Source organism: Emydura macquarii, unplaced genomic scaffold (assembly GCF_026122565.2).
Source record: "Emydura macquarii macquarii isolate MOO-44397 ecotype Brisbane River unplaced genomic scaffold, CSIRO-AGI_Emac_v2 contig_691, whole genome shotgun sequence".
NCBI lineage: Eukaryota > Metazoa > Chordata > Testudines > Chelidae > Emydura > Emydura macquarii.
This window is the reverse complement of record NW_027130828.1, coordinates 7,312,268-7,327,612: the sequence shown is the minus strand read 5'-3', so window position 1 is coordinate 7,327,612 and position 15,345 is coordinate 7,312,268. Positions and strand designations below refer to the sequence as shown.

Below are 15,345 nucleotides of genomic sequence, written 5' to 3'. Positions count from 1 at the left end.
AGGCCAGGTCTACAGTAGAAAAGGTTTGCCGATGTAGCTGGACCGACAAACCATACTAGCAGAGATGCAGCTTATCTTGGCAAAAGAGTGCTTTTGATAGTATAGACTCATAGACTTTAAAGTCAGAAGGGACCGTTATCATCATCTGGTCTGACCTGCACAACGCAGGCCACAGAACCTCACCCACCCACTCCTGTAATAGGCCCCTAACCTATGCCTGAGTTACCGAAGTCCTCAAATCATGGTTGAAAGATTTCAAGGTACAGAGAATCCACCAGCAAGTCACCTGTGCCCCATAGCCAGCTGGGCAAAAACACCCTCCTAACTGACGCTATGATACCGGCGAAAGGTTCTAGTGTAGACCCGGCCATAGGGATGATAAGGGAACCCAGTCCAGAGACACCCAATAAAATCAACACACAGTAAAAAAAGGAAACACGTCCAGTGCACTACACGACAAAATTGCCTCCAGGGATCAGTTACATTCTGGTGCTTTCAGTGCGTGTAACTCCACAACAACAGCAAAGGCCAGGGGATCTAAACCAGCCCCCTGTCCCCGCACATCTGAACCAAAACTTGGTGGAATCTGGATTGGGCTTTGACTTTTCAGCAATACTCTAGTACCTTGTTCAAAGGGTGTGCACAAGGGTGTAAAACGCTGGTGAATCCGAATAGTGGCATTTCACGTTCACTTTGCACTGGTGTGAATGACATTTAGAGCTGGCTCGAACATGGAACAATTTTTTTATGTAAATCTGTGCAAAAATCATGTCCCCCTTTTTCACTGAACCTGTTCAAAATTTAAATAATTTCAATTGGCTCTAACAAGACATAAGGAGCAAGGCAGTAGGGAAGTGTAGGGGAAAGATGGTCCAGTGGCTAGGACATTAAGCAGGGACTTGACTAGCAGCTCTGCCACTGACTTCTTGTGTGACCTTGGGCAAGTCACTTAGCCTGTTTGTGCCCCAATTCGTCATCTGTACCATGGGGATAACAGCATTGCCCAGCCCTGCCTCCCAGGGGTGTTTTGAGAATAAATACATTAAAGACAGTGAGGCGTTTAGATATTAAAGCAATAGGAGCCCATATGAGTACCAAAGATGGAAAGAGTCAGGTCTCTTATTTCTGCAATAGGTCAAACGAAGCCTCCTGGATCTAAACAGCCTTGAGCTTTAGGAAAATTCCAGTCCAGCCATTTTGCCTTATGGCTTCATGATTAGTTAAAAAAAAAAAAAAAAAAAAAGAATAGAATTTCATTGCATCTTGTTTGGCTGCCTAACAGATCCAACTCTGATTTCTAACTGTCATGGGGCACCCTGTGAATATGTAAAGATCATCCGTGCTTAGAAAAGGAAAGCAGATCGAGAGAGAGAAATAGCTGCAATTTAAGGGTGGAGGAGGGAGGAGGAAAGTGCCTTGATAATGTATTTCTTTGATTTAGAAACAGGCACACGCAACACAGTTTATTTTGGTCTTAAACTAGTCATACAAAAACGTTGCAAATGACAGAACTGAATAAGAAAATGAACAGTGCGTACCAGGCGAATAAATAATTCCATTGTTTAACTTAAAATGGGCTTGCAACTGTTCCCCCACCCCACTTTCTTTCAGCCACAGTCCACTTCGTACCCATCGCTTTTGTGTTTATTTCTTTTCTGATGTTTCTTTTTTTTAAATATATATATAGATGGAAATGTGAAATTCTGGAATGTTTTTTCTAGCTATCTCACTTTGTACATTTATATGGCCCTCATCACCATAGTATCTGAGCACTGCACAACCCCCCTGTGAGGTGGGAAATACTATATCCCCATTTTACAGACAGGTGACTGAGGCAACAAGAGGCTAAGTGACTTGTCCACGCCTGTATCAGAGCAGGCTATTGAGCCCAGTTCTCCCAAATCAACACCCTGACCACTAGGCCATCCTCCCTCAGCACCTCCAGCTGATGCACATATACAACTGCCACTAAAACAGTCTGCCACATGGGTGTGTGCAAGGGATGCAAACAAAACCTGTGTCATTAACATACATACCCTGAAACCAAACAGGATGGGTCTAGGATCGGGGCACAACACTGCCTGGCCGGGGCAGAGAGGGCCGCTTTAAAATCTGGCTGTACAATGATCCCTAAGTGGAGCTATTTGTTTTAAGAAAGATTTGTGTCTTCTCTGTACCGTACAACAGGTGGTTTCTTTTGTAATGCCATACTTACAACAGAGAGTGTTTACGCTCTCCAGGCTCCTGGTGAAGAGAAACCAACTGAGAGAAGGAAAGAGAGTAAGAGAAAGGAAACATAGCTGATCTCCCAAGGGGAAGATGAGAAACAGGCGCATTCAAAGGCAGACATGTTCATCAAAGCACCAAAGACCCCATCTGACGTGACATGTTGGCCAAGTGCTGTGCTTCCTGGCAGCTAATCCTCCTCCTGCTAGGGTGCACCCTGGCACCAGAAGGCTAGAGGATAAGAAAGGCCTGCATCTGCAGCCATATTTGGTGTAAAGGTCAAGCCCCCAACCAGCTGCAGAAGGAAACTGACTAAGGACTAGTCAGTTTCCTCTTGTTAGTTGCTCTGGGCATGAGGCTCTCTACTGCTTTTAACCCAGCATCATCCTTGGATGGCGCTGACCCAGCAAAAGGGGAGAGAGGAAGAAGAAATGGATGACAAAGAAAGGAGAGAGAAGAGAGGCAGACACAGGAACCTGTGCCACGCAGGAGCGCCTGTACAGTCTTTGTCATTAGATCAGGACCTCCATGTATTTTGATTGCACGGTTCACTAATAATTACAAACCCACCCACAAAAAAGGAAAAAAAGAAAGGCTTATGCCTTGTAATTGCGTGACTGGTGCTGAGATGGTAGCGTGCCAGATAAAGAGTGGCCCTGACATTCAAAAGTATAGTCCAGAAATTGTGAATTCCCTGTGGAATTTGCCATCCTCTTCTTGACTTTTCATAGAGGCTGTTGTATGCGTAAGGAGTGAATGGCTCTTGGCTTTGCTTGTCCTTTTTTCCTACTTTAATAAGGCTTTAAGGCCTTTAGAACATGTATCGTTTCCCTCTTTGAGCTGATGGTTTCTGGCAACAGGTGTTGATAAAGGAGGGGGCCAGGGAAAAGCAGGGAAGTTTCGTCTTCTGGCGCTAACACCATTCCCAGTGCAGCTCAAAGGCTTCTGGTCACGATTTTCCTTTGTGACCATCTGGAGTACAGCCCCACCTGATACACAAAGCCTTCCACTGTTGAGACTCTTTTCCTTGTGAGGTTGCTGCTGCTGCATCTTCACTGAGATGAGAAAAGGGCTTCTTTGGATGAGAAATGCATTTTGAAAGCTGCCTAAAGGTTTTGTCAGGTCAGCTGTGGATTAAAGGTGTTAACACACACACACGGCTTGCTACTTCAGCTTCCTTGATGCCCTGAGTCACAGTTTTCCCAGGACAGAACTTTGCAGCTGGAAATGGTTATGTTAGAGCCGAGGGGCTGGTAACATCTGTGGTGGGGTGAATGGTGTAGAGTGGACTCTTGGGTTTTTTGCTTTTTTAAAGGGAAAGCAAATGTGAATTCAGTGCTGGTGAAACACAGCAGACTGACATTCTTGCTGTCTCATAGGTTCATAGACGCTAAAGCCGTCATGATCATCTAGTCCGACCTCCTGCACGTTGCAAGCCACAGAACCCCGCCCACCCACTCCTATAATAGAACCCTAACCTCTGGCTGAGTTACCGAAGTCCTCAAATCATGATTTAAAGGCCCAGAGAATCCACCATTTACACTAGTTTAAACCAGCAAGTGACCCATGCCGCATGCTGCAGAGGAAGGGAACCCCACCCCTGGGTGTCTGTCAATCTGACCCAGGAAAAGATATGGCAATCAGTTAGACCCTGAGCACGTGGGCACGATCCACTAGCTAGGCCTTGTATTTTTGCACAGAGCAGGTACAGGAAAAGGCAATGACAATCCAACCCCCCCCCCCCCCCCCCCCCCCCGTCAATGTGCCTTAACCCAAGCATGTAGAGCGCCCTGGCAGGGTGAGTTCAATCTCTGGTCTATTCAGTCCTTGGTCTTTTGGCCGAGCGTTTAAATAAAGGGAGCAATTGATGTCAGTGGTTTTTGTGTGACATGGGCACTCTTCTTTTGGGGCTGGACTAAGATCCAGCACATCCATTTCACGAGGGTCAATGAGCAGAGATCAGTCTCTGCCAACCTAGACTGGGATCCTAACTGGTGAGTCATGGGCCTAAGACTTGTTACCAACCCCTTGAGCTGCTCAGCTCTTATTGCACCCCCAAGAATCAAGATCCCACAGTCCCCTGTGCGATCAGCATTTTAATTAGCAGAGCGAGCAAGTGGAGATTAGGTGGCTTTAAGAAACCACTGTGAAAAATACAACTGACATCTGTACCCAGCCACATACGCAAAACTATCTGTGCACGAGGGCTGGCTGGAAAATGGGAAGGGAAATTCATCGACACTTTCCTTTCCCTTTTTAATTTTTTTTCATTAAAATTTCATTCTTGGTGACATTTTATTGATCATCCCCTATTTAAACACCTCCTTAAGACTAGCTGCTAGACAACATCAGGTAAGGTAGCAATATTTGGACTGGGATTTTAAGTACCGCCAAAGTTCAAGGGCTGTTTGGATCCAGAGTTTGGGTCTTGCCAGTTATGAATATAGGAGCCTTCTGAAAAATTCAGATCTGGTTCAGATTTAGGGGAGCGTGGCTTTCTCGGCTAAATATACAAATGCCAACGTGCACACAAAGGCACACAACACATGTATGCACACGTAAACAAACACACAACACATGCACACAGCAAACAAATGTATCCATGCATACCCAAACAAGGGACATACACGCACATATACACAACACACTTGCACACAAATATGCACATACAACATGTGCAGAAACATGCAAACAATGCACAGGCATGTACACAAACCCACACATCAGACAGATTTATGCACTCACACTTACATATATCTTCAACACAAAAGATTTTGCTTCATTTTCTTTGTGCCTAGATCAGGGGTGGGCAAACTTTTTGCCTGAGGGCCACATCTGCATATAGAAATTGTATGGCGGGCCCTACGGGGTGTGTGTGTGTGTGTGTGTGTGTAGCCGCTGCAGGGTGCTGCTGGGGGCTGGAAGCAGCTCCAGTCAGGGTGCTGCTGGGCCCGTGTGGTGGGAGAATGGTGGGTGTGAGGCCGGGAGGGGAGCGGCCGCCGTGCTCTGGCCAGGGCGCCTTTGGGCCCACGTAGTGGGAGAGGGGTGGGGGGAAGGGAGGGGGTGGGACCGGGATGGGGAGCAGCCGCCACGCCACACAGCTTGTTCCACAAACTTTCCGCAGACTGATTGAGCTGGAGGGCCTGATTAAAAGCTCAGCTGGGCCGTATGCGGCCCGTGGGCCGTAGTTTGCCCACCCCTGGCCTAGATGATTTTCTCCAGACCTACCCCAGAAAACACGCCCAGTTCCTCACTGGGTGCCTTGGAATGTGTCTGCTTGGAGCGCAGTGTGTAAACAGGATGAGTAACAGAAGCCGGTTCGGGAGAGTGTGTGTGTGTGTGTGTGTGGCGGGGGGAGCAGGGGACACTTTTGTTTTTGGTTCTAATTTTACTGAAAGGTGGCTGTCTGTTTTAGGAAAGGAACTTGCATAGCAGGCTGGGTCCAGCCAGCTTTTTGTTTTCTGCTGTTAGAATTATGCTGGGGATGGGGGGGAGGGAGCGACTGTTCTCCAGTAACCTGCCCATGACCTTCCCCACTTCGTGCATTTGACTTAAATAGTCAGGGCCTTCTTTTAAAAGGAAAGCCCCTCCCTGCCCCTCACCCAGTTTTCTTTTCTTTGCTCTCCTGGCAGTTCATGCGCACCTCTTACCAGCAGGTTCAACCAGGATCCTTCGCTGCATCTCTCCAACGTAACATTTCCATTGGGCCTGGGCGGTATCAATCCAAAGTGGGCTTTGTCCATTCCTGGCTCCTTTGGGGCCTGCCTGGGGGGGCGCTTAAACTGTTTGGTCACAATTTCTTCCCATCCTGTCCATGATGCTCCTCTGTTTATCCAGACAGAGCACAGGCAATGGCAGGGTAAGCTTCCTCCATGCTGCCCTACCAAGGTGCCTTAGCCTTCCCCTAGAGCAGGGGTTCTCAAACTGGGGGTCGTGACCCCTTAGGGGGTCATGAGATTATTATGTGGGAAGGTCACATCAGCCCCTGTGCATGCTGGTAAGGACGACCTGGCATGGGCGGGGGGGGGAGGGGGGAGTCATCACATTTGTGGTGGGGTTGTCACAGCCTGAAATATTTTCAAAGAGGAGGGTCCCAGCAAAAGAAGTTTGAGGCCCCCTGCCCTAGAGGGAGTGATCCTCTTTAAGGCTGAGAGAGGAGCTCAGGCTGCATCGTCCCATTGCCTCCTTGACCCTCTGCCCCAGCATAAATCCCGACCGGTTGGACTGACTGATGGGTAGACTGGTCGGTGTCCAGCCAAGCCGGATCGACAGACAGCCAGCCAGCCGGGCTGGGATAAGTAGCGCCACCGGGCTCGGGTTTTTTTGCCACGTGGAGACGTGTCCGCTGGGGAACAGGACTGAGGCCCACCGAACTCATTTCACATCGGGGCTCATGGGGGTATGGAGGAGGAAGGAGAGCGTGGGGGAGATGGGACTCGTGACAGCTGAGCCCTGACTGGAATCCTCTGTCCTGCTTTTTGGTGTAACCGTCACAGTTGCTCATAAGGCAGGAACTGGGGGCGCCCGTGGGACACTCAGAGGGGGAACGTCGTGGGAGGTGTGTCGACCAGTATGGGAGGTGGCAGGGGAGAACACCTGACTCAGACTCACCCCAAACGCCTGCCACACAGCAGAGGACATGGGCACTTCTTGGCAGGAAGCAGTCCTGCTCCACGGCTGAGGGCGTCTGTGACTCTGCCCACGCTCCCTTTCGCATTCAGAGCCGTGGTGCCTCTCATCCGGCTGCTGTATTCACTCATTTCCTACTGTCCACCTGGCAGTGCTACTGCGGCATGCGTTACTGGAACAGTGCCCCTGGGCATCAAGCTGCTTGAACCCAAGGAAGGAAACGGAGCAGCCTGAATTTCATCCCGGGCTCCGGGGAGGAGTTTGAAGAGCGGACTTGAGCCGTAGTGTTTTTCCATTGCTGTCTAAGCGTGAATTGTCTGTCTAGCCAAACCCCGGCTCTTTGAGAGGCAACGTTTCAAGGCTGTGATTTTCCAAAATGCTCAGAAGATCCCTTTCCTGCTCGGCCTGTGCCTGCCTCTGTGACCGATGGTCAGATTCTCAGAAGAGCTCTGCACCAAGCATATACCCAACGCGTTGAGCTTTTGAAAATCCAGTCACTTATTTTAGTGCCTAAATGAAAGCAGCAGAGCCGTTCTGGAAAACTAGGCCAAAGTCTGTAAAGATCAGTCCCTTTTCCAAAATCCCTGCAATAATAACTACTGCCGTATCCTAGTCTGCAGAGGGGAAACTGAGGCCTGCTCCACATGTTGACAGTGCTCAGGGGTGTGAAAACAATTCACACTCATAAGTGCCATAGCTATGCCAACCTAACCCCCGGGATAGATGCAGCTAGGCCGATGGAAGAACGCTTCCATCAGTCCAGCTGCCATCCCTCGGGGAGGTGAAGTTCCTACAGCAATGGGAAAAAAACCTCATCTCTCGCTGTGGGAAGCATTTACGCTCTGATGCTACAGAGCACGGTTCCAGCTCCATATATGTTCCGCTGTAACGTAGACATGCCCTGGGGTTCAGAGAAGTTACGAGATTTGCTTCAGATCTCTATCTCCTGGGCGGAGAGCGTGATACAGAGCATGACACAGTGACAGAGCTGGGAACAGGACACGCCTGGGCTCATGCAAACGCGTCACTCCGCCCAGACTCCAGGGAGGCGTTGCCAAGGTTCATGGATGGTGATGGTGCACCAAAACCCTGGTAAAACCCCGGTGTCAGATGCAAACCTGGAACGCAGGGGGTCTCCGTGTGCCGCCTTCAAATGAAAAACTCTCAGGGACTGAAACTCCGACACTCACCCAGTTCATCCCACGTTCGGATGGTGGAATGTGGGTGATGGCAAGGGTGGGGACTTTATACCAGGAGCTTACATGTGTCAGCCACTCTGCGTGGCTAGTGCTTCTCCACTAGCCCAGGACACTCAGGAGCTGGGCGTGAGTGTGCGTCTGGGACCTATGGCACTGTAGGCCAGGCATGGGTGTGTAGTGTTGGCGCACCCGGACCGGGTGTAGCGCTCTACACGCAGCACATCTTCTCCCAGCTGCCCCTCTTTACAGTTGCCAGGAGTCCAGACTGGACTTTCGACAGCCACCTGTCCCCCGGCGTCACAGCAGCCAGCAGAAAAAGAAGCCTCCACGGAAGATGTCGAAACCTCAGCCGCAGCTCAGGTTTTTGGAGCCTAATCCCTTTCCTCTTTTGTGTTTGAGGCCCCTGGGGGCCAGTTTCTGGCCCTTGTCTGGGAGGCTTAGGAATTATCTCCTCAGGGAGGGAGCCTCTTTCTTCTCACTTGTAATCCTGTTATGTCTACAACTTCGGGAAGGCTCATTGCCTGCCACACACAATGGGAACCCGCCTACACGGGGATTACAAACTGGGATTGGAGCGCTCAGCGCTGAGAGGACATAGCAGCCCCTTTGTCTGGCTTGTTCCTTGGCTGGAGAGGGCCCCATTGCACATTGCCCCATTGTGATGCCTCTTCAGGCAGAGAGATTCCCTAAGGGAGCTACCATTCGGCAAGCTGCCCTCTCCTCCTTCACAGAGCAGGCCCGCTAATGGGTCAGCCGGGCAGCCAATGAGACTTACTGTGGCAGTGTCAGCATCTCAATTGATCACAGTTGCTCAAACAGGCCTGAGGCAGCCGGTTTGCCTAGTGGTTAGCGCACAGGAGGCAGGACTCCTGGGTTCTGTTCCCAAGCCTGGAGCTGACTTGACCTGAACTTTGGGAAAGAAATGTCACCTCCCCAGGAGACTATTTACCTGCCTGAAGTGAACACTGTAAGGCGGAATGAATGAATGGACAAGGGTGAAGCATTTTCGGATGAGACTTGCTGGAGAACCACCCCGCATATTTCTCCGTGTGCGCGTAAGGCTGTATTCTGTTACTCAGAGATCTTCTGGCACTATATTGGCATGGCTCAGAGGGCTTGATCTCTGCGCACTGGTGTTATTGAGGTCACGTTCAGGCCCAGCATGTGGTCTGAGCAGGGCCCTGCCTCCTCTCTAAGGCCAGGGTAAATCAACAGCGCCCGCTGAAGTGAGTGGAGCGACCATGCTGTGCCAGGGGTGGGCGAGGCGAACCAGGCCCTGGGAGTCAGCTGCTGGGTTCGCCTCCGGCCCAGCCGTGCAAGTTGGGGGCAAGTCCCTTAAGACAATGTTTCCAGAAGCAGCCCCTAATTTTGGGACTCGGAAAACTGGGGGCAGCCCACGTCAGTGGCCGCTTTTGAAAATTTGAGCCGTCTTGTCTCTGGGCCTCGGATTCCCCAGCTGTAAAACTGGGACAACAAAGGTGGGGCCGGGCCTGGATTAACCAATGTGCACCCAGTGCACTTGCCCCGGGCCCCCATCCCAGCGGGGCCCCCGAGCACTGGATGGGGGCGGCAGCACATGTGGTCCCAGCACCCCTCTGGTTTGGCTCAGGGGCCCCCCTGTCATGAGGGAGAGAAGGGAGGGGGCGGAGAGGGAGTGAAGATGGAGGCTCCCCAATTTCCATAAGTCACCTGTCTCTAGACGAGAGAGAGCAATCACAGGGACTCCGGCTTGGGGTCTCTTCTTCCCTCCTCTCTCCCCTTTGCCCCCGAGCTGTTCTGGACGGGGACAGCTTGAGCCCCTTCCCCTGCAGCCCAAAGCCCCGCCAGGACATTTCTCACCGCAGCCTTTGCAAAGCACCGTTAAGAGCCCTTCTCGTGCGTGGTCTGGGCTGGTTTTCAGGCAGCGTGACAGGATGAAGGGGAAATGTGCCAGGAATCTCTTTTCCACGGAGCTGGAATCTATTTTTAAACACGCCCCCCATGGGACTGCGGCGCAGGGGCGGGGGTGCTCAGAGAAAACTCCCAGGCCAAGTTGAATTCTCAGCTCACAGTCCTGAAACGGCCTGGAGCAAGCCAGGGAAATGCAAGCCAGTCACAGGAACCGGAGCATCCTGTGTTCACTGGGGTCTGAGCAAACAAGGACACCGCCCCACAAACACACAGCACGCCAACGCACAGCTCCCCTGTCACACACACACATGCATACACACTTCTCACCCACAAACACACAGCACGCCAACGCACAGCTCCCCTGTCACACACACACATGCATACACACTTCTCACCCACAAACACACAGCACGCCAACGCACAGCTCCCCTGTCACACACACACATGCATACACACTTCTCACCCACAAACACACACCACGCCAACGCACAGCTCCCGTCACACACACATGCATACACACTTCCGCCCCACAAACACACACCATGCAAACGCACAACTCCCCCCATCACACACAAAAACTTCCACCCCACAAACACACCAGGCAAACGCACAGCTCCCCATCACCCCCCTCACACGCACGTGCCACACAAACCCACACTTTCCCCCCTGCAAACACAAACCATGCCACTCCTTCTGCCCCATGTACACATAAACGCACACCATACACACAGATACACAAACACACACCTCCCCCTTCAGACACCCCACACATCCATCTCACACACACAGACACCTAGACACACAACCCCCGCAAAATACCACACACACCACATATAGAGCGGCACCACAATACATCCCTTGTTCACGGACACACAACCAGCCTTGATTAATAATGCCATCATTGGGGCGGTGCCTAGACGCCCCCTGGAGCCATTGTCCATGTACAATGAAAAGACAGTCTCAGCCCCAAAGAGCTTACAGTCAGGAAACAGCCAGTGGATACAACAAAGAGCCAAGGGCAGTGCCGGGCAAGAGTGAGGCAGGTGGACTGGGTGTGATAAGCAGTGGCCCCCGCACACCAGCGTCCTTGCCTTTGTCGAAGGGTTTGTGGCCGGCAGTGGGAAAAGGGGAGCGCTAAGGACAGATCTGAAGGACGACGATACAGTGGCCGGTCAGATTTTCCTGGGATTGGCCTGGAAGGCAGCCCAAAGGTGTCTGAGGGAAAGCCGGGCGGGCTGGGCACTGCTAGCGGAATAAAGGCCGGCTCGTTAAGGGTGTCTCATGATTGCTCACGAGAGATTCCCCCTGCATGATGCCCCCGACGGGGTTTTCAACCGCAGTTTCTTTTCTGTCTTACAGATTTTTCTACTCCAGTCAATTCCAGCTCCCTGAACTCTCCGACTGGCCGGGGGCTTATGGCCGCACCTTCCCTCCATCCGTCCATCGGGCCAGGCATCGGCTCCTCTCTGGGCTCCCCGGCTCAGCTCCATTCGCCCATCAGCACTCTGAGCTCCCCCATGAATGGCATGGGCCCTCCTTTCTCCGTCATCAGCTCCCCCATGGGACCCCACTCAATGTCTGTCCCCTCGACCCCCAGCCTCGGATTCGGAACCGGCAGCCCACAGGTGAGGGGGGGGGGGGAGTGCTGGGGATGGTGGCGGGAGGGGAAGGGATTTCTTTACAAACCGCAGAAAATGAAATGCATCGTATCCAAACTCATTATGGAAAAGCAGCGATGAGCCTAAAACAGGGCCCCAGGCTGGAACAGATCCAGTTCTGAAGCGCACAGATGGGATCCCTCTCTTGAATGGACCCAGATGTAAACACCTCCAGACATGAGGAAGATTCCCTGCGTGTTGCACCTGGACTCAGGGAATTTGGTGGGGAGGCGGTTCGGTGCGATCAGGGGTGGGAGATGAGTTTAAAAAGCTGGTGCTTGACTCTCAGCCTGGTGTGCCACCGCGGACCTCAGTGGAACACCCCGGAGTTGCACTTGTGGGTGGGAGGAGAGAGTCAGCCTCTGTAATTAGTGAAGGTTTTCACCTTCACGGGACACGGTCAGGATGTCTGGCGGGGCTTTGTGTTGTTGAACTTTGATGGGGACAGAGTCACTCTGCCTTCTGAAAATCAGGCCTGGTCAACAGCAAAAATCCGACCAAAAAAACCTCCCCAAAACCGGCAAGTACACCCCGTGCCTCTCCTAGCAGCAGGCCCGGGGACCATGGGATTCAGGGGTTCCATCCTGTGAGTAGCCAGGAACAAAGTGGGAGAGAGGGCAAAAATAGCTCTCCGTAGTCTGGGGCCAGCTGGTGGCCTGCCCTGCTCCTGGCGTAAGTTGGAGCAGCCTCGAGGCTGTTCTAACACCTGTGCTTGGGTCGAGCAGTCCCATCTTCTAGCTAAGAATAGCCAGAACTATCATCTGCCCCCAGGCTGGGTATAGCACCAGTCTGTCGGTGCAGGGGACCCCCTTATGCCAGTGGCAGTCCCTAGGAGGCTTTTCTGTCCAGGTTATAGCCCCTGTATAATGCTACCTCTTGTCTCCCAGGCTGAATGTGTTCCCCTTCTCTTCACTAGTCGAGGGAGGTGCTGGGATTCGCTGCTTGAAGATTATGTAAAAATCTCCAGCTATAAAGAGATAAGCCGCTTTTAAAAATAGCAAGAGCCGGGAGAGCCATCCAGGCCCTGCCACCTGTTGCTGGCTGACTGCGTATTACATGTTTAGCGAAAGGGCAGATTAAGAAATTGGCTCCCACCTGCCACTCGCTGCTGGTTTATTTATTTCACAGCCTCTCTGGGAGTCAAACACCTGCCGGCACCTTTATTTTTATATCAGCCTGATTTATTTTCGAGGGATAACCGCTTTCTTTCCTGGGGGTGCAGGATTTTGTGCATTCCTGAGATGGAGCTACAGAGACTGGTCCCCTGTGCCCCCCCGATTCCTCACCCTCAGGATTTCAGCTTTAGGCTTCAGAGGACAGCGTCGGGGGAGAGAGATACGAGTCCCTCTTGGGATCCTGTCCTAAATCAGCCCGAGCGGTTGCTCTTGCAGTAAATAGATTCAGATACATAGTGAGAAATTCATCCCTGCCCAGGGGCAGGTGCGTGGACAGGAGGAGGACAGCATTGGTCTGCTGAGGGGTTGCTGGGGCCAATGTGGGTACCAGCTAGGGTGCCAGCTAGGGCAGCCAATTCAGCTGCTCTGATTTATGGACCCTGTGGGGCTTAGCAGGGTTGCAGAATTGCCAGAGAACATGCTGCATCCCCTCCCCTTGCTCCTGATCCTCCTCCACTCTGCTAACCCCAGGACCCAGGTCCCCTGGCTCCCAGTCCAGCGCTGTCTCGAGGTGAACCAGTGCATACTCCTATTCCCAGCATGGTGTCAACACGGCAAACCTGGAGGGGCACAGGCCGCCTTCCACCTTAAGGCCAGGAGGGGAGAACTGAAGCAGTGCTCCGCAACTGTCTGTGGCCATCCCCGGGCACGACGCCAGGGCGGCGGGAGACCTGGAACAGTGCGAGTGTGTGAGCAGCAAGCAGGAGAGAGTCTGAGGTTGGGGTGGGAAGGGGCGACACAGCCAGAGTTTCAATGACACGCCGCGGTTATTTTAGGAAGCAGAGATGCACGAGCCAGAGGAACTGAAATTACAAGCCGCAGAACAGAAAAGGGGAACCGAGAGTGCATCAGATGCTGCTTAGCAGAACCCCGGCATTGACGGCGTCTCTCGACCCTGACGGTGCACAGAGCGCCCGTCGTTTGCTCATGGCCTGTCTTAAGTGGTTTTCCTGGAGGAGACAGTTAAGACATTTTCAGCGTAATGGCTTTTGCCATCTGTCCCCTGTCTGTGAGCATTAGGCCCCCGTCATCGTTTGGGGCAGGAAGCTTTACCTGAGCCTGCAGTGAGATGGGAGGGAGGCAGTCCCCATCATCAGAGCGCGGAGGGGGGCAGGCAGGAGGCGAGGAACGCGATTCCCTTTGTCATCGGACCAGTCCACAAAGCGCTGGGGGTAATGAAGCGTGTCCCCCGCATTGCAGAGTTGAGATGGCACTGATGAAAGATGGTTTGAATCAGATGACAGATGCCACTTGCCATCAGCCTATGCCTCGTTAGGTCTGGAAGCCTAGCGGAGCAGAAGGACACCAGGAGGATGAGGTGTGCAGGGCGAAGAGCCGTGAATCCACGTCCCTCCCAGTCCCCTCTCGCCCTCCTTTGCAAAGTTGATTTCGTTCGCTCTCCCATGGAAAATTCCGTCCGTGCTGAGCTTGTGCTGGCGCCCATGGGTACGCTTTGCGGCTGGGGTAAGGAAAGGCAAAGGGTCGGGCCGGCATGTGTCTTCCCAGTGGACTCTCCCTCCAAGGCTTTCTGTAGTGCTGGACTGGGCCGGGGCAGTGTTTCAGGGGGAAGAGAAATGGTGGTTAGGGCTAACAGTGCTGTGCTTTCCAGCTGCATCCAGAAGGCAGAGCTTGTCCTCTCTGATTTCTTTGGGGGACTTGAGGAGCCGGTAGCTTTTGGCTTAAGAGCTAGGCATAGTGCAGGCAGGTGTCATGCTGGTTTCCCATACAGCACAGCTTTGCTCACTCTCCCCTTCAGCTCCCGCTGCAGATCCAGTCCTCTCACTGCTGATGGGCACTTCACTCCACCTGCCCCACTCCCCTGCTGTTCCAGTTCTGGGGCCCCCCTGCACAGCTCTGCCGATCTGACTGCCACATTCCCTAGTCTCCCTCTCTTGACTGCTCCAGAAATAAAAGGGTTTAGATGTAGCTAGTCAGTCCTGCTGGAACAGGACTCCTGCCTAAAGTGCTCCATGCCCACCCGACTGCGTCACTCCAATATCCTAGTGGGGAGCATCGCTGTGCTTCACGCTTACTGGAGTCTGTCCTCCAGGCATCCCAAACTACTTTGCAAACATTACAGTCTCAGAGAGCACACTCCTGTAAGGTAGGCCCCATTTCCTCTATTTTAGCAATGGGGGAACAGAGCACGGAGAGGCCTCAGGCCACACAGAGCAAGATTTTCAGTAGATCCCAGGGCAGGATTATCAGAAGGGCTCTCTCTCGCCCAGGCATATGGCATCAAAAGGGCGCAGCATCCAGCAGTTTCCATTGTGTTGAATTCTCCGATCCAATAGTGAGTCAGTGGCAGGGCCAGGAATTGAACCCAGGAGTCCTGATAAACAGATCAGGATTTAGCAGTTTTTTTTAATTTCTGGGATCATGGTTTTTTTCTTTTCAACCCCAGGAATTGCTGAAGAACACATCTGAGAAAGAAAGTCACAGCCCAGTATATTTCATTCTCAGGGCCCAAAACTGTAGAAGCAGCAGCTGCAGACGGTAGGACTTCGGCGGAGCCCCAGGCATTTCTTGCAGCAGTTCTGCAGATGCCTGGGGGAAGCAGGGAGAGAT

General features: G+C 52.4%; 1 protein-coding gene across 5 annotated transcripts in view; it reads left to right on the top strand.

The window, feature by feature from the left end:
- RXRA (retinoid X receptor alpha) overlaps nucleotides 1–15,345 on the top strand; it is a 218,097-nt gene that overhangs the window by 134,653 nt on the left and 68,099 nt on the right. For all 5 annotated transcript variants that reach the window (XM_067541847.1, XM_067541845.1, XM_067541846.1 and 2 more), the window contains exon 2: nucleotides 11,304–11,569. In XM_067541847.1, the coding sequence (XP_067397948.1) occupies nucleotides 11,304–11,569 (266 nt within the window). The remainder of the gene's footprint in view (nucleotides 1–11,303; nucleotides 11,570–15,345) is intronic.